Source organism: Dipodomys ordii, unplaced genomic scaffold, assembly GCF_000151885.1.
Source record: "Dipodomys ordii isolate 6190 unplaced genomic scaffold, Dord_2.0 Scaffold7, whole genome shotgun sequence".
Classification (NCBI taxonomy): Eukaryota; Metazoa; Chordata; class Mammalia; order Rodentia; family Heteromyidae; genus Dipodomys; species Dipodomys ordii.
Genome location: NW_012267223.1, coordinates 22,204,757 through 22,230,388, shown reverse-complemented (window position 1 = coordinate 22,230,388; position 25,632 = coordinate 22,204,757). Strand labels below are relative to the sequence as shown.

The 25,632-nt window shown below is 41.2% G+C and overlaps 3 protein-coding genes across 4 annotated transcripts in view; all 3 read left to right on the top strand.

Moving 5' to 3' along the window:
• Positions 1-1,843: 1,843 nt before the first annotated feature.
• LOC106002412 (keratin-associated protein 4-4-like) lies at positions 1,844-2,335 on the top strand. Its single transcript, XM_013037297.1, has one exon. It carries the CDS (start codon positions 1,844-1,846, stop codon positions 2,333-2,335), a length of 492 nt encoding a protein of 163 aa, XP_012892751.1.
• Positions 2,336-8,225: 5,890 nt separating this feature from the next.
• Positions 8,226-25,632, top strand: part of LOC106003166 (keratin-associated protein 4-4-like) — a 31,147-nt gene continuing 13,740 nt past the window's right edge. Inside the window, exons 1-2 of the mRNA XM_013037988.1 lie at positions 8,226-8,296; positions 14,880-15,314. Of these exons, the coding sequence (XP_012893442.1) occupies positions 8,226-8,296; positions 14,880-15,314 (506 nt within the window). The remainder of the gene's footprint in view (positions 8,297-14,879; positions 15,315-25,632) is intronic.
• LOC106003164 (keratin-associated protein 4-4-like) overlaps positions 20,287-25,632 on the top strand; it is a 7,719-nt gene continuing 2,373 nt past the window's right edge. The window contains exons 1-2 of one of the 2 annotated variants that reach the window (XM_013037984.1): positions 20,287-20,791; positions 22,070-22,073. In XM_013037984.1, the coding sequence (XP_012893438.1) occupies positions 20,287-20,791; positions 22,070-22,073 (509 nt within the window). The remainder of the gene's footprint in view (positions 20,792-22,069; positions 22,074-25,632) is intronic. The other variant, XM_013037985.1, reaches the window with a different exon arrangement.

Genomic DNA, 25,632 nt, shown 5'->3' with positions numbered 1-25,632 from the left:
GTCTTTCTGGTTGAAGTTAAATTGAAGAGCTCAATGAGATGCTGATCGCTTCTGAGGGAAAGGTTGGAGACCTGGTCTTACTGCTGTAATGCACTGGTCAGAGAGGGCTGGTACAGTGCCCATATATGCATTCAGGTCCCCTGTTTTCTCGCCGAATGAACTCCCAGATCAAACTTCTCCATTTCTGTAGGCTTATATGCATCTCTGCATCCATCCCTGAGCTGCAGCTCTACGCTCAATTTTGCCATCTCAGCTTAGAGTCTTGAAATGGGAATTACCACAGAAGCAATAAAGAAAAAAGAAAGAAGGTCTAGGCTCATTCAAAGACCTTCGGAGACAGCCCTCTTGCCTAAAACTCCACAGCCCTCCCTTCTAGTTCACAGGAAGCCCCATTTGCCTCTTGTGAGGCAATGCTTTCCTATGCACTAAATAGTTGAAAAACGTTGTCTTTGTGGAATTCCCTCTCATGAAATATGTCAGTGGTCTTTTGGGTTTGTGAATCAGCATTTTGTGGCAGGAGGGAGACTCAAAATATTTAGAAACCAGTATTTTAACTTCACAAGCTGGTCAGAATGGGTATGAGGCCTAACTCCAAAATGAGGGTAAGATTCTTCCTTATGGTTCTTGGTTATATATTCCCTGCTGGATCACGGAGATGTGGCATTAGGGAGGACCCTCTGGGCACTCAGGGCAATGGTTGTTTACCAGTTCATTTTTTGCTATCTCAACCATACAATTGACCTGGTGCTACTACCTGCACATTAGGCTGGCCTGAGATGCCCCAGCTCAGCCTCAAAGATAAAAATTAAAAGCTGCCATGATCCCACTGACCGGATGTAATTACTATTAGCAATTAATTAATACCTTAGTACTGCTTTGATATTTTCCTATTCACCTTAAAAGTAATTGAAGCTACACTGTAGATTCTGGTTTTTAAATAGAACTATAAATTTTTCCATACTATAGGTGCAGTTACAAATTCCAATGGTGACTCCTAAAAATCGGTGTCCATCCATGATCTACATTTGCCATTCTTTCTTTTTTGCAAATCTTCTTTTGGTGGCATTGAGGTTTAAACATAGGGCTAACCAATTGCTAGAGAGGTATTGTTCTACTGGAACCATGTCTCCAAACCAATATATGTTCGCCTTTGAAAAAGAGGAAATCTGTCAATAAAACCAAGAACCAGGCAATAGGGTAAGAATAATTTCTATGTCCTGGACCTTTTCCTAATTTTGTCCTCTTGAGTATTTAAATTACAATGAGCCATGCTGGTAGATCAAACCTTGCCTTCCAGTGCTAGGATTCTTTACTTTTTAGATTTCATTATATCTGATTGGACAATTAAGTCTCTGGTACATAGGAATGCAACAAAAACGGTGGCCATGGCATGACCCAAAGATGGGTCCAATATTATGTCAATCTTCACATGAATACTGCTCAATAGAAGAAGCTGGAGAGTTTTAAACCTAGATAATGCTCACAAGGAGAGAATGCTGAGGTGACTCAGAAGGAAAGATCAGATGGAGTCGAGAGTCAATACATTTACATTGGAATCAACCAGCATCGGAACCAAAATGAAGCACAGAAAGGAATAAAACTAGAAGTGATTCGGGAAGGATAAACAGCATGAATGTCACTCATCAGGAAATAGGAGCAATGTTTATCATTCAATTTGGAAAACGTAATTGCCTAACTTAACAATTAATTACTTATTAGAATAAACAATAACAAGGAAGAGCTCCTTCAGCAGGCATATATAAGGGACCTTGAGCAAGAAGATTTCCAGATTCAAGAAATATACTCATTTGGAAACCCACTCAGAACTGCCATCCTGAACATCATGATCAACTCTTGTAGCTCTGTCTGCTCTGAGCAAGACTGTGGCCAAGGTCTCTGCCAGGAGACCTGTTGCCAGCCCAGTTGCTGTGTATCCAGCTGCTGTAAGCCCTGCTGCCAGTCCGTGTGCTGCCAGCCCTGCTGCCGCCCCAGCTGCTGCTGCCCCAGCTGCTGCGTGTCCAGCTGCTGCAGGCCCCAATGCTGTACCTCTAGCTGCTGCCGCCCCAGCTGCTGCCGCCCTAGCTGCTGCATCTCCAGCTGCTGTAAGCCCTGCTGCCAGTCTGTGTGCTGCCAGCCCTGCTGCCGCCCCAGCTGCTGCGTGTCTAGCTGCTGCAGGCCCCAGTGCTGTACCTCCAGCTGCTGCTGCCCCACCTGCTGTCAGACCACCTGCAGCCGCCCCAGCTGCTGCATCTCCAGCTGCTGCAGGCCCTGCTGCCAGTCTGTGTGCTGCCAGCCCTGCTGCCGCCCCAGCGGCTGTGGTAGTTCTTGCTGCTGATCTAGATCTGTGGACAGTCTAACCCTCATCCTTCAGCCATCACAGAGAGAACCTCTTTTTGGCAGAAAATGTAGACTTTGCAATAGTATGAACTTCAGACACATTAAGTGATCTGGAAAAGTCGGTTTTCTGTATTGTTATTTAGTCTTTCTTTTTAAAAATTAGAAACACTCTTACTAGTGAATCAGAATTTAGGGCCAAATTATGCAGAGTTGTTTGAGAATTCCTAACTCTGAATAAAAAGCAAAAGCATTAAAATATTTCACTTATTGATTTTTTTTTCTTACCACTGTGTGTGTGTTTTTTTGTGACATCTATTTTGATAGGGATTTGTTTGAAGTTTCCCAATAAAGCTTTAATTCTCAGACCCTGGGAGTTCTTACCTTTCATTAATTGTTTCTTATTAATAAAGTAGTGTGTTTATATTTCTGTCTCTTTTTCTTCATGACACAGGAGGACATGATATCAGAAGGCCTTAAAACTGAAAAATTAAACTTGTACTTACCATTGAATTTAGTCTTATAGTGAAAATAGGAAACAAATGGCTTTAAAAAGAAGTATTTTCATACACACAATCAAGTTGTGTTTTTATTTCAGGGTTACAAGGCTAAATATAAATAAGCCAATAAATGTAATATAGTATATTAAAAAAATCAAAGATAAAACTCATATGACCATCTTAATAATATTACTCAAAGGCCCTTTGATAAAGCTCAACATCTTTTATCATAAAAGTTCTGAATAAATTAGATATAAGGAAACTTAAGAGCATTTCCTCTAAGATCAGGAACAAGACAAGATTGCCCACTCCCTCTACTCCTTTTCAGTACAGTGATTGAATTCTTAGCTAGAACAATAAGGCAAGAGCAACAAAAAGGATATGAATTAAAAAGGAGGACATTAAACTACCCATTTTCAAATGATGTGATTACAGATGACAAAATTCTGTAGAGTTAACCCTACTGACACCATCAACAAACCCTTTAGCACTGACAAACACATTCCATCAAGAAGTAAGAAGTGAAGTCAGCATACAAAAATATAGTATTAGTATATAGCTTTTGCTGTATGCCAATAATACATTGAAGTCAGGTAAGCAATTCTGTTCAGAAACTGAGGACAGTGGTAAAATGGCTAGAACATGTCTGACCTACTCACTATTACCTTACCTTGGCTGTAAATATCTTACATTCTGCAGTTAAAAAGTCATGGCTGAGCCCAGGCACTGGTGGCTCACACCTGTAATCCTCGCTACTCAGAAGGCTGAGATCTGAGGATTGCAGTCCAAAGCTTGCCTGGGCAGGAAAGTTCATGAGATTCTTATCTCCAATTAGCAACCAGAATACCAGAAACAGAGTTGTGACTCAAAGTGGTAGAGTTCTAGCCTTGAGCAAAAGAGCTCAGGAATAGCTTCCAGTCCTTGGTTCAAGCCTCATGACAGACAAAGAAAAAAGTTATGGCTCACATAATCCTATCATTTTGGAGGCTCAGACAGGAGGATTGTGAGCCTGAGGCTAACTTGGGCCACTTGGTGAGTTTCAAATAGCCTGAGCCTTCAAACAAACCAACAAACAAAAATAGGCAAACAAGGCTAAAGCCAACCAACCAACCAACCTACAAAAGTCATTGAGAGATTAAGGCTGAGTAGATAAAAAAACATAATCCAATGATACACTGCCTACGTAAGACTTATTTTAGCTTCAAGAACATACAAGCCTTGAAAAGACAGAGAAAAACATAGAAATAAACCACAGACATCCTGTCAACTACTATTGTCAAGGATGCCAAGACCACATAATGCCAAGATCACATAAAAGTCTCCCAAAGACACTATTTTTTTGGGTAGGGGGAGGGGAAATGGATATATATGTATATAAGAATAAAAGTTGAACCTTACCTTAAACTATACTGAAAACAATTCAAAGTTGATGAAAGACTTAAGCGCAAAATCTGAACCTACAACACTCCTAGAAGAAAACAGGCAGAAAGTGTCATGATATCAGGTCTTGACAATATTATTTTGGATATAAAATCTCCGTGTTCTATAGTTAAATGTTAAATTAAAAAGAAGTAAGAAAGAATACTGAAAGCTGCAACACATTTGATCTGACCAAATTTTGCACAGGCAACCAAAAAATAGGTATGAATATACTATGAAATTCCTACACATAAGAACAAAATAAAAGACAACTTACAGAATAGGAGAATATATCTGCAAACAAAATATGTGATTAGTGGTTAATATCCAAACTATACCAGAGTTCATAGCACCCTCCTTCCCAAAAAGAACATATTCACATTGGCAGTGACTTCTGTAAGTGAAGCTGAGCAACTAAGAACAAAGATTGACTAATGGGATAATATCAAATTAAAATGCTTCTTCACAGGAAAAAAAAAAGTCACTAGCCTGGCTGAGAGTCCAGATGTGGAACACCACACCTGGCCAGTGATCTCCAAATATTTTGATGAACATATTTTATAGTAAGAATGCCAAAGATGAGAGGTCAATAGCTGTCCTCAGAGAGCAGGAATCACTGCCCCCAAGACAACCCTAGAGCTAAAAGTGACATGTATGAACATGGTACAAAGTCAGGCTTTCCCCCCTCTATTTTAGAGTCTTTTTTGGTGCTGAGATGGGCTTGAATTTGGGATCTCACATTTTTTGGGGGTCTCACATTTTTAATTTTTTATTGTAAAAATAGTGTACAGAGGGGTTACAGTTACATGAGTAAGGTAATGAGTACATTTCCTATGGAGCATTGTTACCTACTCCTTTGTTTTTCCCCTACTATCCCTCCCCTCCACCACCCCAAATCCCCCCTCCCCCCTCAAGTTGTAAAGTTCGTTTTCTATATGGTGTCTTGTACATTTCATTGTTACAATGGGTCATCCTGTATCCTTGTTTCAGCATTTAAGGATCTCACATTTTTTGCTTGATTTCTTTGCTCACAGCTTGGCTCTACTACTTGAGCCATTCTCCACCTCTGGATCTTTGTTTGCTAGTTATTTGGTTAATTGGAGATAAGGATATCATGGATTTGGTTGCCCAGACTCTTTGAACTGCAATTCTTAGATGGAAGCCTTCTGAGAGGATAGGATTACAGGTGTGAACCAATGACACCCAGTTCTTTCCTTCCTTCCTTGTTTCCTTTCTTCCTTGTTTCCTTCCTTGCTTTGTTTCTTCCTTCTTCCTCCTTTCCTCTTTCCCTCTCTTTCTATTTCTTTCTTTCTTTCAATTTAACATGCCTGTTTTATATGTACAATGCATCTTGGATCAGAGATCCCAATGTATCCCATCCCCCAAAGTATCACAAAGTATCCTAGTCTCATTTTCAGGTGTTTACCTCAAATAATATGATTGTATTCACCCATGATTCCTCTTTTTATTCATTATCCCCTTCCCATTAGCTCCCAATCTCCTCCAGATACGAAATATTTCTGCTTCCTGGTATTCATTTTGTTAAACTGTGTATTTATTAATTATTCAAAGGGGATATATTATGGAATTTCACAATGATGTATACAGGATTTTAGTTTGATCATGTATATATATGTATATGTGTATATATAAATATACACTCACGTACCTGTATGTGTATACTCATATATTTATATTTTAGGTCTAACATCTACATATTCAAGAACCTATGTGCCCTTTGTCTCAATTCACTCAATATAATATTTAGCAGATTCATTCATTTCTTTGCAAATAGTATCTGTTCATTAGTTCTGTTGGATGAATAAAAATGATATATGTATGTGTATGTAATGTATAGACCACCATATTTTCTTGATCCATTCATTAGTTTTAGGACATCTGGGCTGTTTCCATAACCTGGCTACTGTAAATAGTTCTGCAATGAACATGGGCATGCAGGTGTCACTATTATAGTCTGACTTACATTCTTTCAATTAAATACCCCCCCCCAAACATGAGTCTATGAGAATCATTACCTAAGGGCAGACATGATTTATTGTGCAAACTGAAGCATGTAGTCCCACGACACAAAATTTCATGGGACAATTCTCTTTGAAGATGCAAGAGCAAGAATGATACATGTGAGATGATTCAGGAAGAGCTGATGGATGAATCCTAACATATCAGGAAAAGGAAACTGTGTTTTGTATCCAGTTTAATATTGCTTGATCATAGGGTGTTCTATTTTTAATTCCTCAAGATGTCTCCATGCTGACTTCCATAATAGTTACACTAATTTATATTCCCACTAACAGTATTAATAGAGGCCATTTTCTCCAATATCCTCTCTAGCATGTGTTGTGGCTCATATTCTTGATAATGGTCCTTCTGACTGGAATTAGAGGTCTCAAATGAATACACTAATGATGAACCTCAAATCCCTTGAAAACCAAAAACTAGCTAAACCCCCAAACAAGTGGATGGAATGAAATAATAAAAGTTAGGATAGAAACCAATGAAATAGATACTAAAAATCTATACAAAAAAATCAATGAAAGAAAAAGTTGGTTCTTTGATAAACCCTTAGCCAATCTTACTAAAAGCAGAATGGAAATGACTCAAAATCAGAGATGAAAGTGGAGAAACCACAACAAATACAAGTGAAATCTCTATGTTGTTGTGAATCCAGGTTTTTAAGAAATACATTCCAACTTGTAGACTGGTGACATTCCTCATTTTGTGACAAGTTTTCAGCTAGTCATTGAATTAGGCATTTTTTAAACCTTTAAGCTCTTACTACATTTCACAATGAAAAACAAATCACCCCAGTATCTTCACAAATAAAATAAAATAATAATTAAAAAGAAAAACAAATCACCCACATACGCAGATGTCCATTGATCAAGAAATCTATTTTCTGTGATCAATCTTCTGTCTCTTGTTCGAAGGAAAACAAAGAACTAGAGAGTGAATTTTAATGAACAATTCAAATAAAAGAATAGGGAATATAAAGATCCCAGCCAAGCAACAAAACACAATATGAGCTAGAGTAAGAGAGAAAAACACAATATGAGCTAGGGTAAAAGAGTAATTTGATGTGGGCAAGTCAATCCACAAGGCAAAGGAGATGAGTTGCTAGGACCTGGTGCAGGTAGAAAGACAAGAAGTCAAAGAAAGAAGAAAAATAAGTACAACAGAGCAAGAGCGATCAAAGAACTAACTATCATAGTGTAGCTGAACTTGGCAGCCAATTTTTGCCAGAGGCCCTAAAAATGAGTTTTGGAAGTTTGTGTCCAAGGAAAAAGAAACATCAAAAGTTCAGGACTTGGCATTCTTCCTGAAAATTGTTCTGTATTTGCCATGATAAATTCTAAAAATGGCTCCTAAATTACATGGTGGCACGGCGGGGGGGGGGTAGAGGGTTCTTGTTTCAGTGGTCTTTCTGTTCTCATGTCAATGGTCTGTGTTTGACATTCAAAAATTTCTTTACCATGGGAGATAGACCCCTGAAATATGGGCTGACAGCATGATCTTTCTAGGTCTCCAGAAAAAAAAAAACCCATGGGTCTATGAGAATCATTATTACCCAAGGACAGACATGATTTATTATGCAAAGTGAAACATATAGTCCCAAGAGATAAATATCATGAGACAGCTCTCTTTAAAGATGTAAGAGCAAGAATGATACATGCAAGGTGTATCAGGAAGAGCTGATGGATGAATCCTAACACATCAGGAAAAGGAAATTCTGTTTTCCATTCAGTATAAAAATTCAACCAGGAAAACGATCTTGTCTAATTTAATAGCCACTTACATGTTTTGTTAACACAAACAAAAACAAGGAAAGAATGCCATAGGTAATGACAGCTGACCCTTAGCAGGGTATAAAAGGGCATCAGGGCCAGAGAGACTTCCAAACTTTCCAGCCACACCTCCTTGAACACTAACTCAGAATCCCCATCCTCCGACACCATGGTCAACTCTTGTTGTGGCTCCACCTGCTCTGAGGAGGGCTGCTGCCAGCCCAGCTGCTGCAGGCCCCAGTGCTGCACCTCTAGCTGCTGCCACCCCACCTGCTGCATCTCCAGCTGCTGCAGGCCCTGCTGCCAGTCTGTGAGCTGCCAGCCCTGCTGTCGCCCTACGTGCTGCCGCCCTACCTGCTGTACTAGCTCCAGCTGCTGTGGCTCCAGCTGCTGCCGCCCCTGCTGTACTAGCTCCAGCTGCTGTGGCTCCAGCTGCTGCCGCCCCAGCTGCTGCATTTCGAGCTGCTGCCGTCCCAGCTGCTGCAGGCCTTGTTGCCAGCCCAGCTGCTGCCGCCCCAGCTGCTGCATCTCCAGCTGCTGCAGGCCCTGCTGCCAGTCTGTGTGCTGCCAGCCCTGCTGCCGCCCCAGCTGCTGCATTTCTAGTTGCTGCCGCCCCAGCTGCCAGCCCTGCTGCTGCCCCAGCAGCTGTGTGTCCACCTGCTGCCGCCCCTGCTGTCAGTCTGTGTGCTGCCAGCCCTGCTGCCGCCCCAGCTGCTGCAGTGGATCTTGCTGTTGATTACTCTGACCTTTACCCTCCTGGTCCTCAGCAGCCAACATTTCGATGAACACCACCAGTAAGCTGGATCACAGAGGACAGCTCTCACTGGGGTTCATGTGGGCCTGTCAATCTACTTCCTTTTCACTGCTAAGGTTATGATGTCTCTCTAGAACACACAAGAATTTGAATTTTCTCTGAAATCTGCCCACTCTCACGTCCCCCTTTCCCCATCCCCCTCACTCATGGGAACATTTGTTTTCTGAAATGCTGTAATTCCTGCATCTTAAATAAACCTGACTTTTGCATACATACAAATACAAAGGCATGATGTCTCATGTTTTTTCTTCTTGAATATCTTTAACTGCCAACTCTTTTGGCAGTCCATCTCTAAAGAGGGAGAGGACCGTAGCAGGCAATTTTATGTGTGTCAGCTATTTCTCCTCAGGTGTCCTCATTCTAAAGATGAAGAGGGTTTCTGAAAGCGAACATCTTAGTGTCCTTTCTGAGAACTTTCTGTAGTTGAAGATCTAGCTCTGCATAGTAAAGTGTCTAGGAATAGATTTCAGCCAATGAAAGGGAGCTGAGGAAGTCTTCTGTAACTCGCTTCTCATTGATTGCAAACACCCTCCGGTGGCTGGCAGTGATGTTCTATTCATTGTCATTCTGTAGGGTTTCCTCCATACTTAGAATCATTCCTACAGTCCCTGCAGTGTGTTCAGAGATTATCTGCCAAAGAAACTCTTTGTTCTTATACTCCCATGCCGCTGGGAAGGTGGCTCAGTGGTAGAGCCCTTGCCTTGCATGCCTGAGGTCCTGGGTTTGATTCCTCAGCACCACTTAAGCACAAAGAAAAAAAGCAGGAAGTGGTTTTGAGCTGTGGCTCAAGTGGTAGAGCGCTAGCCTTGAGCTGAGGGACAGAGCCCAGGCCCAGAGTTCAGGACCCATGACTGGACCCCCCCCCCAAAAAAAAAGAAAATACTTATACTTCCATGCCTAATAGACCTTAGAGGAGCACAGATTAGGGTAACTATTTTCCTAGTCTCTGTCACTGCCCTTCAACACGTGTGTGTGTGTGTGTGTGTGTGTATGCGTGCATGTGCATGCATGCATGCATGCAAACCAGTCCTGGGGCTTGAACTTGGGGTCCTTGTGCTGTTTCTGAGCTTCTTTTTGCTCAAGGCTAGTGTTCTACCACTGTGTCAGAGTACTACTTCTGGCCTTTTCTGAATAGTTTGTTAGAGATAAGAGTTTCATGGTCTTTCCTGACTGGGCTGGCTTTGAACTATGATCCTTAGACCTCAGCCTCCCAAATAACTAGAATTACAGGTGTGAGCTACCAGCACTTGGCTGCAATGCTTTCTTTCACATCACTGTCTTAGGATGAGGGAACAATTCTCATGGCATCTGAGATTGTATTTAAGGGGCTACTACCTGGACATCTTGAAGAGGAAATATTGAAGTTTACTAGGTTGCCATCCTAAGATGTTTGTACTAAGTTGGATTCAGTTGGAACAGAACTTTACACTGGGACCAGAGAGAAAGGGTAATAACAATAATGAAATGCACAGGAAGCAACTTAGAATAGTAAAAGCAGCCACGCCAAAATGCAGTTTTAGTGAATTCCACTTGAACACCTTGGGATGCTCTAGAGTTGAGTAAGACTAATAGCTCTCCCACTCTTAGAGGTAAAGTAGGTCTTTACACTACTCAGTTATCTCTATCTGTGACCACCCAGGGAAGAGAAGAGGCTACAGAGAGGCCAGACACATTCAGGCACCTGTAGGTGAGGGCAATTGCCTAGGTAGTAGGGCAGGTGAGCTCTGTGAGCTGAGGAAACGTTGTACCTCTTAATGTACACCTGCATTGTACATTCACCATAGCTTCAGGATGGGAGACCATTAGGGTTCAGAACTCTTAGCATGCAAATGGCTCTTGCAAACGGCTTTAACAGACAAGTTACATAGACCAAGAGACATCCAGCCCACAGACAGTTCCTACGCAACCTGCTTAGGTAATTTTGACTGACCAAACGCCTGGGCTGGGTAGAAGATATCATACTCTAGCCTCATGGATGTCTCCTACCCAATAGTAAGATCCATCAGAGCCAGTGAAAGAGGGAGAGGTGGCCTGAAAGATAGGAGTTGACTAGCAGTAGAGATGTCACAGTCTTTTGTCACCAAATGCTGCCACATTCTATTGGGTGGGAGTAAGTTATTAAGCATAGGAAATTATGCAGCTCATGAATACCAGAGTGGAACTATCTGGGGGTCACTAGAAGCTGCCTGTCCCAGCTAGTACACAACGCATAGCAAAAACCTAATGACCCAAAATACATAGAGTGAAATTCTGTTTTTATAAAATGCACACATGTATTGTAGGATCCACCTGTTGTTTATACATGTGTGTCAAGGTGGTATAAGGTGGCATTTAAAAAAGCAATTTAAGGACTACTTTTACACTAGGAATAATAGCCATGTGCTGGTGGCATGCATCTGTAATTATAGCTACTCAGGAGACTGAAATCTGCAGTGTCTTAGTTTGAGGCCATCCCAGGCAGAATAGCAAGGGTTGAGGTTTGAGGCCAATCTGGGATAAAATGTTCACAGGATCGTCTCCAGATTAACTAGCAAAGACCTAGTCTAAAAACATGGCTCAAAACGATAGAAATCTAGCTGAACAATCAAGATGAGGAAGCATAAGGTTCTGAATTCAAACCTCAGTATATCCATTTAAAAAAAAAAAGAGGCCATGTGTCAGTGGCTCACACCTGTAATTCTAGCTCCTCAGGAGGCTGAGATCTGAGGATTGCAATTCAAAGCTGGCCTGGGCAGGAGATCCCATGAGCCTCTTATCTCCTGTTAATCACAGAAAAATCCAGAAGTGGTGCTGTAGCTCAAGTGGTAGAGTGCTAGCCTTGAGCAAAAGGAGCTCAAGGATAATGTCCAGGCCCAGAATTCAAGGCCTAGGACGAGAAAGAAACCCCACAAAAGTTGGAATAGTGGAGATGTGGTCCAGAAAATACATGCAGATGAAAAAAATTTCTTCTTAGATGTGGGCTTTGGGTAATTGCTTAATATCTATTATATTACATATGTATACTATATATACTTATTATTTTTTACCATATGCTTTTTTACATGATAACAGAAAGTTTTAAGGAATTTTGGTGAATTGAAATGAAAATCAAGATTTACAAACCAATATTAGATTAAGCAATGACTAGAGATAGTTTAAGAACAAGGAGAAATTCAATTTACTTTAAATATTGCTGTAATTCATAACTGGTAACACCGCTCAATTTCTATTTGCAGATATGGAAATGGAGCTTAGTTTTTGTTTAGTATAAAGTAACATAATTGAACTGAAAACATGTTACAGTTCCTGCCAGACATGAGTATTGTAGGTATCTCTGCTCACATTGTGATATTGTAACTAATACAGTATAATACTAATTCATTTTATATTATATGGCTGGGATTTATAAGAATGGCAGCTCACACTAACATAATAATAAGTGACACCTGATAAGAAAGCTCATGTTGGCATGCCGTGTCACTGTGTTTAGGCTAACTGGAAGACATAGCCATTTCTTAGCTGGGTCTATGCAAATGTAATTGTGTCCACTCCCATCTGACTTCCTTAATGTTTGCTCATGATATTCTAAAAAGACAAAAAATAAAAGTGTAAAAGAGGAAAAAGAATCGCAACAAAAAAATTGTACCACAACCACTCTATAAGAGGTAGAGTTCAAATAGCTGTCACACCATCAATGTGTCTAGCCTAGATTTTAATATTCTATTCTAGAGTTTATGTTGCTAGATCACAGGTTTGATTTAATAAGAAACAGAGTGCCTTCTCTCTTAGTTTTCATTTTCCTCGTTTAAAAGCCAAAGTGCTTTCTTACAGCAATCTCTTATTGCTTCATTCCCTACCGGCCCAATTTTATCTATAAAGGATCGGTTGGCTTTGCTATTAGAATGATCCAAAAGGGTAAACTGGACTGTCAGTGTTCCAGTCTACAGTGCCTAAAGTTAAGAGTCAATTCAGGATTGTTTTCTCAATTGTTTAGATACCGTCAATTAAAATTTGATGATGTATTACTTTGTCTCTCAATTGAAGATGCATGTCCCATGGAAATATTGGGAAATGGCCTTAAAATCTTACGGCCATTGATACAATCAGGAACTATAAAAACTTGTGACGCTCAGGACTTGCTTAGATCAGTTGAATCAAAATTGTTCTGGGCAGGAGCCAGGCACTGATAGTTTTTAACTCTTCCCAGGTGAGTCTACTGTTCAGCCAGCTGTGACCATTGCCAGCTTAGGGGTTGTGATTGTCTATACCTTGTGCTGAAATGAGAAGTTACTATGCTTTTTACTGTGAGAAAAATGACTTCTTTTTTCTCACCCCCCTCCCCCGATCAAGAATCAAACTCAGTATCTGACACTTTTATTTATTGGCTGGTGCTTTACCATGCCTCCAACCCCAGAAAGGAATTTCTTTTTTAAAATTTTATTTTATTGTAAAGATGCTGTACAGAGGGGTTACAGTTACACAAGTAAGGTAATGAGTACATTTCTTGCTGAACATTGTTACCCTCTCCTTTGTTTTTCTCCTACTATTCTTAAGATTTCTTAATCTTCAAAAACTTATAGAGAAACTTTCTTAATATTTTTTTGCCCACGTTATGTACCAAATTCAAGTGATAAATATTCCCACTTAGGACATAAAGTTGTTTAAATCCTTTATGTTCACCAAATTAACAAGCACAAGACTATGAATAGAATATAAGCCAACTGCTTGCTGAACAAGGTAATGGATTGAAATATTGCAGTGGGCTTGGTTTTTAAATGATCTCAATTAAGAAATTCAGTGATGTCATCATATTCTTACAAGTCTCTATTTCTTGAGCCACAGGGGACCAACTGATGGAGTGAAAGTTAGAAATACTAATCACATAGAAACTTGAATGGAGATATGTGCATCCTAGAATACTTTACTATGTCCCTTCTTCATACATTTGAGATGCATTTCTTTTAATCCAGATATCTGATTTCCATCTCTCTTTCTTCACCCAAAATGTTATAAAGCAGAGCAAGGTGCAATTACTTTCTTAAATGATGAAGTATGAGAATTTAGTGCATTCAGGAACCCAACAGAGAATAGGAAGTCCAGGTGGAAATTAGAATAGGAGACAACCACAGTAGGTGACCTAACTTAAGTTGGCAAAGAAAAAAATCTTGGAAAAAGGGCATGAGTCATGAGTTGGTCTAGCCTGTTAAAGCCAGTTGGTCTAGCCTGTTAAAGCCAGAAAGACAGTATACCAAAGACAGGAGGAAAAGAAACCGTAGTATAGAATTGAGGTTCTTGAATTTTATGGGATAGGAGAGTTCTGCAACACACCTCCACCAAATGAGTTTTATAGGTTTGTTCCTGGTGAACAAACTAAGGACATCAATAGTATATTGTTAATTTTTCACCACAAAGTCATTCCATAGTTCCAGCCTTTCTACAAAAAGTCATGATTCACAGAGGAGGAAGGCACATGTCCTAATGGCTTTCCAGTCTCATGGTCTTTCTCCTTCAAATTCCCATGCCCACCTGACCCATTAGGAATGAGCCATCAGACTCAAATACAGCTTTCCTCCTGGGTCACCACAAACAATTATAAGCCTACATGGATAATGATTAAGTAAGGATATTCAATGCACAGAATTAAAGCAAACATGTAGCAGCACAGAATGCCCATGTGACAGCTCTCCTTTGGGCACAAAACCAAGAAATTCACTTAGGAGATGGTTCCCTAAGAGATGACAAATCCTAAAACATCAGGAAAAGGAAATGCTGTCCATTTGACTTCAAAATTTAACCAGGAAAAGAGACTTGGCTAATTTGATAAGCACCTATTTATTAACACAAACAACAACAAGGAAAGAATGCCATAGGTAATGACAGTTGACCCTTAGCAGGGTATAAAAGGGCATCAGGGTCAGAGAGTTCCAGCCACACCTCCTTGAACACTAACTCAGAACCTCCATCCTCCGACACCATGGTCAACTCTTGTTGTGGCTCCACCTGCTCTGAGGAGGGCTGCTGCCAGCCCAGCTGCTGCAGGCCCCAGTGCTGCACCTCTAGCTGCTGCCGCCCCAGCTGCTGTGTGTCCAGCTGCTGCAGGCCCTGCTGCCAGTCTGTGTGCTGCCAGCCCTGCTGTCGCCCCAGCTGCTGCCTCCCTACCTGCTGCATCTCCAGCTGCTGTAGGCCTTGTTGCCAGCCCAGCTGCTGCCGCCCCAGCTGCTGCATCTCCAGCTGCTGCAGGCCTTCTTGCCAGTCCGTGTGCTGCCAGCCCTGCTGCCGCCCCAGCTGCTGCCGCCCCAGCTGTACTAGCTCCAGCTGCTGTGGCTCCAGCTGTTGCCGCCCCAGCTGCTGCATCTCCAGCTGCTGCAGGCCCCAGTGCTGCACCACCAGCTGCTGCAGGCCCCAGTGCTGCATTTCTAGCTGCTGCAGGCCCCAGTGCTGCATCTCCAGCTGCTGCAGGCCTCAGTGCTGCACCTCCAGCTGCTGCAGGCCCCAGTGCTGCATCTCTAGCTGCTGCAGGCCTTGTTGCCAGCCCAGCTGCTGTGTGTCCAGCTGCTGCAGGCCCTGCTGCCGCCCCAGCTGCTGTAGTGGATCTTGCTGCTGAGGGCTCAAACCTGTACCCTCCAGGTCTTCAGTAGCCAACATTGTCAATGGAGACCTTCTGTGAGCGGAATGTTCCTCCCATGGGAATATTTGTTCTCTGTTGTGTTTTCTCAAATGCTGTCACTCCTCCATCTTAAATAAATCGGAGTCTTACATGCCTCCAGTTATAAAGGCATAATGTCTCCTGTTTTTTTTTCCTTTCTGGAATTATTGTTCATACCTGTTAGCGTTTGCCTTACATCCTTAAATGATAAAAAAGACCAAAATCAAGGGTTTGGTGCATCAGGCCTTGGTCTCTTAGCACACCATACAGGAAGACAGCTTCACAGTGTCAGCACCTGGTCCTCTCTTGCTGAGCAATCTCATCACGTGAAGGCCAAGCAATGAGCATGAGGATTCAGCCCCTAGCCACACAGTTCAATCGGTGAAAGGGAGCTGGGTGAAAGCGAGCTGCTCCAGCTCGCTCCTCCTTCTGTAGACCTGTGTCATTCCATTGACCAGAAGGTCCTCAGTCAGATTAGACTCCATCTGCCCTCTCAGGGGAATTGTGTCACGCTGTACCAGTCCCCTCCCACCTTGGTTCATTCTCCAGCTTCCCTACAGGTCTTCTCGGCCTCATTCCCTAAGGAAAGAAAGTACTCTCTCTCTCAAACCTTTTGTGGGGTCTCTGTAGAGGACTCTCAGACTAAGTCACCATATTTGCAACCTTAGTGTCATTTCCCTGTCACACATTTTCTAATGCAATGTGGATGGTTGGGATGGTGAACCGTCAGCCCCAGGGTTTGCTGTCCATTGGCTTCTCAATCTTCAGAATATCTCACTATATGCCCTTTCAGATTTTGGAACGTTTGTTGCCAGACTCATTGTCTTCAGTCTTTTTTGTTTATGTGTACATGTGTGTTGGCATATGAATATATCTAGAGTTTGAGGTCAGTGGTCAACACCGTCTGCCTCAGGCTAAAGGGTACAGTGTTTATACAAAGTATGCCACAATGCTGTTGGTGGAGAAGTCTCTGGAAAGGAGTGTACAAATTGTGCTCTGATCTATAGGAGGCTGTGTGGAAGGAGATACAAACCTGTGTGTGTAACAGAAAACTCAGAATAAGGGGTTGGCCTGCTAACTTGTGTAGAATAAGTTGGATTTGTGCCCCTTGGAGCAAGGGATTCTCTTTTGTTTGTTTGTTGGTTTTTGTTGGTCATGAGGCTTGGATCCTGGGTACTATCCCTGAGCTCTTTCACTCAAGCCTAATGCTCTACCACTTTGAGCCACAGCTCCACTTCTAGTCTTCTGGTAGTTAATTGGAGATAAGAGTCTCACAGACCGTTTTGTGCCAGCTGGCTTTGAACCACAGTCCTCAGATCTCAGTCTCCTGAGTAGCTAGGATTATTATAGGCATGAGCCACCAGCACCCAGCTGCAAGGGATTCTTGTACAGGTCATTTATAAGGAAGTGCTCTGTAATACCAAAACAAAGAGAAACATGAGTATTAGAAACAGCTGAGAAGAAATGCAGTTTCCAAGACTCTATTTCATTTGACCAACAGTGAGCTCTAGAAAACGAATAGGACCAAAGCTGTTTTTGTCTGGGGATAAGGGGTAGTGGTGGTGGTGGTCTGGACCTTTTCACTGACTGAGCACCTGTGGGCTTCCCAGCACAGGAAGGAAAAATGTATATAGGGTAGCTATCTCTAGAGGAAGTGACACCTGTGCCTGACAACAAGTAACTAGGGAATTGACTAAGTGAACCTATCAGCCACCTGCCTGTGGTGCTCACACTAGCTTAGTGATGAGGACCTTTAAAGTAAAAAGTCCTTTACTAGATATATGTACTGTCCATCCTGGCCACCTGGGAAATGATTCGGGCCATGGCCATAATGTATAGAGATACGAACTGTTACTGGGTAGGCTTTCTGGTCATTTAGGACAATTGCCTAGTGGAGTCATATGGGTCTTTTACTGAGAGTTCTGAACTCAAGGTTACTATATCCACACTGGCTGTAGTGGTTACATGGCATGCACATTCCCAGGTATAAGTGGAACTAAAGATACCAGAACATCCCCAGTGGATTCTCTAATGCTAGGTATCTTCCTCCCTAACTTCACTGGGCAGCAGTGTCAGCAATGAAGTCAGTTATCCTGGAACAGCTCCTTACCTACCTTGCCTGCTTACCCAGTGGCGAGAGAAACTCGGGGAGCTAAGGTCACAAACATAACTTTCATTCCCATGAAACGCTTACAGGGTTGCCTTGTGCATTCTCATCTCTTCAGCAAAAGACTTCTACTTCTATGGGACCTAAATTTATGTGGAGGAAGGATGATTTTTCTTTTCCAAAAGGGATGACAAGGTTGATGAAGGCGTCTCATCTTTTGATATCTTGCTTTTCTAGGTTAATGCAATTTTAATCATGGAGAACAGAGCCTCACACTACCGACACAGGTTTAAAGTACATACAGCCTTCTGGAGGACAGGGAACCGGTCTTGTAGGGTATCGGCTGTAAGCTGGGACCTCAGCCACAGCTTATAAGTTGAAAGTATCACATTCTCAGGGGTTTGGGTTAGAGCAATATGGAGTTGTAGCAATGCAACGGTTCCAACAGTTCTGTGCTTATGGTACAATAACCTGTGCTGCGTTTTCTCTTGATCCCAGGTGCAATTATTTAGGATACCATGATGATAGTTCAAGTTTTCTGGAGCCTCAATATAATGGTGCTAAGGAGTTGCAGAGAGAAAAGTAGACTCTTACCCAACTGAACATGAATTCCAGTCAGAAAGAAGCAACTGTATGATCTCCTCATAGAGAGTCCCTTACTTGGGACTCTTTGGCTGGCAAGGTATGGATTAGTGGGGGACAGTTGGGTATTTGATAGGCTGGACTTTTGAACACAGCATCAGTGTGACAACCCTGTAAACCATTGTCACCTGCACTTCCTATCAGCTGGGGCACCTATGTCTTATTGAAGTACAGTACCCATAGTATTTACATCTCCTTGTTAATCAGGTTTGACTAATTGATGCCACCATAATTATGAGTCAATATGATATTTGTAGTCCAGAAGGACTAACATATCTTTTGGAGTACATTGTGACACAGAGAAGATGAATTCACCTTGACAGAGAAAAGGTGACTTGCATTTATAAGTGCTCTCCATTCCACAAGTTCTGGGTCTACCTCTGCATCTTCTTCTCTGGCTATTTGAAGGGATTCATCTGCCAGTTCAGGCTCCATGGAGATCCCATACAAGAGACGGTGGGAATCTGTTCCTATCTCTATCCTCCCAACAATTAAAATTCCTATGCCCTGTAGTCACCCACAGTCTTCTGTATGATCTATTTTTGGCTGGGAAAATGGAGGGTGTTGAAGAGCTAACCTAGTGAATTCAGTGGAAATGTGAATTATTCACCTCCCCTGCATTTTCCCTGTCTTCTAGTCGATTTTTTTTTCAGATGTTTGTGATGTATTTGGTCTTTAAACTGTCTTAAGACATTTAATGATGTCATCCCATTCTTAAGGTCCAATCGCTGCTTGTTTCTTGACTCACAGAAGACAAACTGATGGACTGGTAACATTCTTCATATTTAGAAATGCCAATCATTTAGCCAACTGGATGGACATTTTTATTTTTTTTATGTTTTTGGTCATGGGGTTTGAACTCTGGGCCTTGGTGCTATCCCTGAGCTCTTCAGCTTAAGGCGAGCACTTTACCACTTGAGCCACAGTGCCACTTTGGTTTTCTGGTGGTTTATTGGAGATAAGAGTCTCACAGACTTTCCTGCCTGAGCTGGCTTTGAACTGGGATCCTCAGCTCTCAGCCTCCTGAGTAGCTAGGATTATAGGTGTGAGCCACAGTATACCCTTTAACCCTTTACTATATCTATATTGTAAATAGCGTGAGCCAAAATTCTTCCATTTTGGTGTCTATTTACTATTAGTCTTCTCTTTTTACTATTGCTCCGTTCCCGTTGTCTTCATGTTTGAAAAGCGAGGATATGAATAAGGACTTGAATAATAATTCTGTGCTCAGCAACTTCCACAGAGAGAAGGGAAGACAGATATAAATCATCAAACTTGGATTGGCAGGTAAATCTTGGAAAAAGAGAGGACATGAATGCACCTGTCCTGATAAGACTTGAGCTCTATAGCCCAATTCCCTCAAGTTTGCTTGATAAGAATATAAATATATTTTATGTAATATATTTTACATACAAATATGTATATATTATGTATAAAGGAAAGAAAATGAAATATCAACATTTCACTGCTTTGTGTTTCTCATAAGAAATATAAAACATGGCTCATGATCCACAGCAGGGATAGGGTCACGTCCTAATGGGCTTTCTATCCTCATGCCTGTGGTCTCTCACATTTAAACCTTCCTTGTCCACCTGACCCATGATGAATAAGCTATGTGACTCCAATGCAACTTTATCCTTCCTGGTCACCAGAAGTAGTTGAGTCCCTCACAAGATGTGTTAGACAAAATGAGATCAAAGCATACGTACTAGGTAGAATGCCAGGTGACAGATTTCTGTAACAGAAATGAGAAAGACTCTTAGGAGGTAGATCTGTAAGGAATGAGAGATCTTAACACATCAGGAAAAGGAAGTCATATTTTCCATCCACCTTAACTTCTTAACAGGGAAAACAAACCTGCTTAATTGGATAAGTACCTATTTATTAATACAAACAACAACAAGGAACAACAACAGGGAAGAATGTTATAGGTCATAGCAGACCCTCAGCTGGGTATAAAAGGACACCCTAGGCAGGCAGACTTCTAAACTTTCCAACCCATCTTCTTGGATACCCACCTAGAACCCCCATTTTTCGACACCATGGTCAACTCCTGTTGTGGCTCCACCTGCTCTGAGGAGGGCTGCTGCCAGCCCAGCTGCTGCATTTCCAGCTGCTGCAGGCCCTGCTGCCAGTCTGTGTGCTGCCAGCCCTGCTGCCGCCCCAGCTGCTGCATTTCTAGCTGCTGCAGGCCTTGTTGCCAGCCCAGCTGCTGTCGCCCCAGCAGTTGTGTGTCCAGCTGCTGCAGGCCCTGCTGCCAGTCTGTGTGCTGCCAGCCCTGCTGCCGCCCCAGCTGCTGCATTTCTAGCTGCTGCCGCCCCTGTTGCCAACCCTGCTGCCGCCCCAGTTGCTGCATTTCTAGCTGCTGCCGCCCCTGTTGCCAACCCTGCGGCCGCCCCAGCTGCTGCATTTCCAGCTGCTGCAGGCCTTGTTGCCAGCCCAGCTGCTGTCGCCCCAGCTGCTGTGTGTCCAGCTGCTGCAGGCCCTGCTGCCAGTCTGTGTGCTGCCAGCCCTGCTGCCGCCCCAGCTGCTACCTCCCCAGCTGCTGTGGTGGATCTTGCTGCTGAGCACTCTGACCTACATTCTTCTTGTCTTCAGTAGCCAACATTCTTGATATAAACCACCTATAAGTTGAATCATGGGAGGCCAGTTGTAACATCTCAGTTCCCCTGGGGGTTCATATGGGCCTCTAAATACACTGTCCCCTCTCCTGCAAGGTGACTGTCATTCTCCAACATGGACAGAAGTTTTGAGTTTTCTCACATATCTGTCCGCGATTGTGCTACTAAATCATGTTATCATGTGACCAAATATACCTCTAGGGGAATATTTCTTCCTCCAATGCTGTTATTCCTACATTTTGAATAAATCTGGATTTTGCAAGCATCCAAATATAAAGACATTATGTCTCCTTATTTTCCCTTCTCTATCTCTTGTCTTTATGGGCTAATTTCTTGTGACTCATTTCTTTTTTTTTTTTTTTTTTTGGTTGGTCGTGGGGCTTGAACTCTGGGTCTGGGCACTGTCTCTGAGCTCTTCAGCTCAAGGCGAGCACTCTACCACTTGAGCTACAGCACCACTTCCGGTTTTTTTTCTGGTGGTTTATTGGAGATAGGAGTCTCACGGTCTCTCCTGCCAGGGCTGGCTTTGAACCGCGATCCTCAGATCTCAGCCTCCTGAGTAGCTAGGATTACAGGCGTGAGCCACCAGTGCCCGGCTTGTGACTCATTTCTTAATAATGAAAAGATCATAATGCATGATTTGATGTGTGTCAGCTGTGTCCCCTCAGTCTTCTTCATTCGAATACAGAAATATGGATTCATAGAGCCAGTGTCTGAAACCTGTTGCATGAAGGTTGAAAAACATGCTATTGGCATGAGTAAAGCCTCTAGGAGAGCTCAACCAGTGTAAGAAGCTCGTGAGCACATTGGATATCTCCCTTGATGGAGTAGGCTTTGCAGGTGGTTAGATGGACTGAAGTCCAGTTATCTCCTGAAGGGTTCTGCTCTTTAAATCACTCTGTAACAATATCTTCCTTTTCCTATATCACTTTACAATTTTCCTTACAATTCTTTCTAGGATCTTTTCCAAAGTAAACTACTTTTTGTATGTTTTGTTCAGGTCCTGGGTTTAACCTCAGGGAGGGCCTGGGTGTTGTCCCTCAGCTTTTTTTGCTCAAGTCTAGAATTCTACCACTTGAGCCACAGCTCCACTTCTGGCTTTTTTGGATGCTTAATTGGAGCTATGAGTCTTGGATTTTTCTGCCCATGCTGGCTTTGAATTGTCACCCTCAGATCTCAGTCTCCTGAGTAGTTAGGATTATAGGCAAGTAAACTACTTGTTATTTATCTATTCTAGAGAGCATAGTCTAAGACAACCAAGATCCCAATCTAGTGCCTGTCTTTTTCACCACAGTATAACAAATTATGGATGCTTGCCATAGAGTAGAGGGTCACCCTTTTGGCTTACTGTTCATTAATTTATAAACTTTCTGAACATGATGCCATATCCTCTTTCCAATTTTAGCACAATTACTCTTCTAATATTTTGTTGTTTTTAGTTTGGTTTATAGTTTTTAGCATTTTATTAGTATATATTATTTTAAAAAATAATAGTTTTTATTCTTTTTGTGTATGGGAGACAAAGTCTTGGAATGTTCCCTAGATTAGCATGGACCTTATTATCCCTGAATTGCTGGGATTATAGGCATATACTGCCATAGTCAGTTAAAGAAGTCTATTTCATTATAACATTTTCAGATATGTCTAGGAGGGCCTTTGCTCATATTTACCTATGTGATTGCCACAATTATCTCCCCTTCCCTGAGTGAGAAGAGTTGATTGGGAAGTCAGAAGTGGTAATGGAGAGGGAAATTGAATGTTGAGAGCAACTTCATATCTTGAGAGTCATTCTAGGAAATAAAAGATCTAAGCTTATGCTTGTAGAGAGCTCTTACTACCAAGCAATCAGTTTACAATGATTGAGGGCAGGAGGCCATGGACCAGAGAGGCTTTGGGACTGCGTCACAACTCATGATGGTCTGAAAATTAAGGCCTCACTAGCCATATTCATTACCAAGAAGCAATTTCAGAAAACAAGAGTTAGATAGTATAGACTTCAGAGTAAATATAAATAAATAAAGATTTATAGCTACAAAGGAGTGAATAAATACAAAGGACTATATGAAGAGGAAAGCTGAACGATGTAAGAAAGCCAATACAGATTAATTTGGTAAGGATACAGAAAACCTGAAAAAGAATCAAACTGAAATTCAGGAAATGAAAATCTCAACAAGTCAAAAAATAAAAACTCCCCCCCCCCACGGTATAACCACTGCTTTCACTGTATTTGATGTCAGTATAATTTGTGGAAGGGAAGGGGAAAAACAAATCATTTAAATAAGGATACAGGTGGACCCATTGCAACAATGAGATGTGCAAGTTGTTATGTCGAAAATGAACTTTACAACTTTGGTGCGGTGGAGGAGGGGAGAGGAAGGGGGAGTGGAGAGGATTAGGTGGGGGGGCAGGGGGAGGATGGGAAGGGATGGGAAGGGGAAACAAAGGAGGAGACTACAATGCTTGATAAGAAATGTACTCATTATCTTTCCCATGTAATTGTAACCCCTCTGTATAGTATTTTCACAATAAAAATAAATAAAAAAAATAAAAACTCAACAAAACCTCACAAAAAAGCAAAACCTCTGTAGAAAGTCTCTAGTAGTATGGATAAAATTAAAGCAAGCCAGAACATCAGAGCTTGAGAATTAACATAGATGCACTAAGATAGTCAAATAAAGAACAGAGAGGACAGCTTATACACAAGACAATGTGTTGGAAATGATTTGTACAACTTGGAGGCAGGGTTTGGAAAGTAGGGAAAGTAGAGAAAAATGAAGAAAGGGGTAACAAGTTTGACAAGAGATATACTTACTACTTTACTAATGTAACCATAACCCCTCTGTACATCACATTGACAAAAAACAAAAAGAAAAGAAAAGAATGGAGCAGAAATTAAGAAATACAGGTGGAACATGTAAAACATCTCAGACACTATTGAAAGACCAAGCCTAAGAATCATGAGCATAAAAGAAGAGGTAAAAGCTAAAGGTATAGAAAACATATTCAATAAAACAGTAGATGAAAAATTTCTTAAACCTTGAGAAAGAAGCAGCCATACAGGTACAAGAGGGCTTTAGGACACTCAAAAGACAAGGCCAGAAGGCATGACAAGGGTAAAATATTAAGTGTGTGGGACAAGAAAAAGTATTGAAAGTTGAAAGAGAGAAGAACCAAGTTATATACAATAGTAAGCTTATCACTGCTAATAGATTTCTCACCAGACAGCTTTAAGGAAGGCTGGGAATGATGTATTTGAAGTTCTGAAAAGCAAACAACCACCATCCTAGATTAATGGTAAATGAAACCAAATATATTCATGACCACTAAACCATCACTATAAAAGATATTCAAATGAATCCTATACACAAAAGATGAAAAATGCAAGAAAAAAAACTAAGGAGAAAATAAATCCCACCAGATGTTCAAATAAAATAACATCCAAACAATGCAGAAACAACAAAATGGCAAACAGGACTCTGTACCTGTCAATAATAAAACTGAATAGTTATGGTCTCAAATCTCTAGTCAAAAGACATAAAAGGGCAGATTAAAAAGCACAATCTAGCCAATCTAGTTTTTCTCACTAAGAAAAACAAAACTTGGCTTAGAGTGAAAGATTAGACAAAGATCTACCAAGTAAATGAACCCCAGACTCAGGCAAAAGAAGCTATACTTATACATGATAAAATATACTTCAATATTGGTTAAGAGAGACAAAGAATGTCACTTCATATTAATAAAGGGAACAATCTGTCAAGAATGAATACCAATTGCTCACATCTACAAGCCGAATATTGGTGGTGTATCTAGCTTCATTAAATAAATACTATTGAACTTAAAATGATAGGTAGCCCCAAACACAATGATAGTGGTGACTTCAAAACTCTCCTCTTAACAATAGGTAGATTATCTAGACCTGCTCCCTCCTGAAAAAAAAATCCCTACAAACACACACACAGAAAAGAAACCTCAGACAAAATGATATTATATGCAAAATGGGCTTGAAAAACATCTACATAGTATTTTATACAACAGTTCCATAATACATATTCTACTCAGTAAACCATGTAACTTTCTTCCAAATACATGCTATTTTATCATGCTTTAGGATGCAAAACAACTCTCAGCATATATAAACAATCAAAATAATTCCTTGTATTCTATCGAATCATAAGAGAACAAAAGAATGCGGACACTACCCCAACACATAGAGAATGTGCAACACTTGGTTGAATGATGATTGAAGTAATGGAGAAAATCCAAAAGTCCCAAGTATCTATTTTTGTAAAATTCCCTATTACTATAAAACTAAATTGTGCTTTATGAATGTGCATCAAGATGGTAACAGTATTAATAAAAAATTATAAAGACTTTAGAACTCATACTAATGAACATTTCTGGGATGGAGGAAGGGATTTTGGGTCAAGAAAAGACACATATTAGCACTTTCTGGTTAAGGCAATGTCCTCTTAGACATGGGCTTACATTTCTTGCTTGAGAATTATTTATTACACTATACATATATATTGCAAATTTTTTCAGCACATACGTTTTTCATAATGACAAGTTGATGTTAGGGGAATGAACCCCAAGATAAGTATTCAAATGGTATTTTTTCTTTCATGCAATTGTTTCTAACATATTTATAAGATGATTTCTATGTTGCTTTGTATGTCCCTCCCCCACTGTATAACCCCTGCTTTCACTGTATTTGATGTTGGTATAATTTGTGGAGGGGAAGGGAAAAAACAAATCGTTTAACTAGGG

Bases quoted from the DNA above. Each gene is read 5' to 3' on its own strand.
- LOC106002412 (XM_013037297.1), top strand. From the start codon at position 1,844: ATGATCAACTCTTGTAGCTCTGTCTGCTCTGAGCAAGACTGTGGCCAA.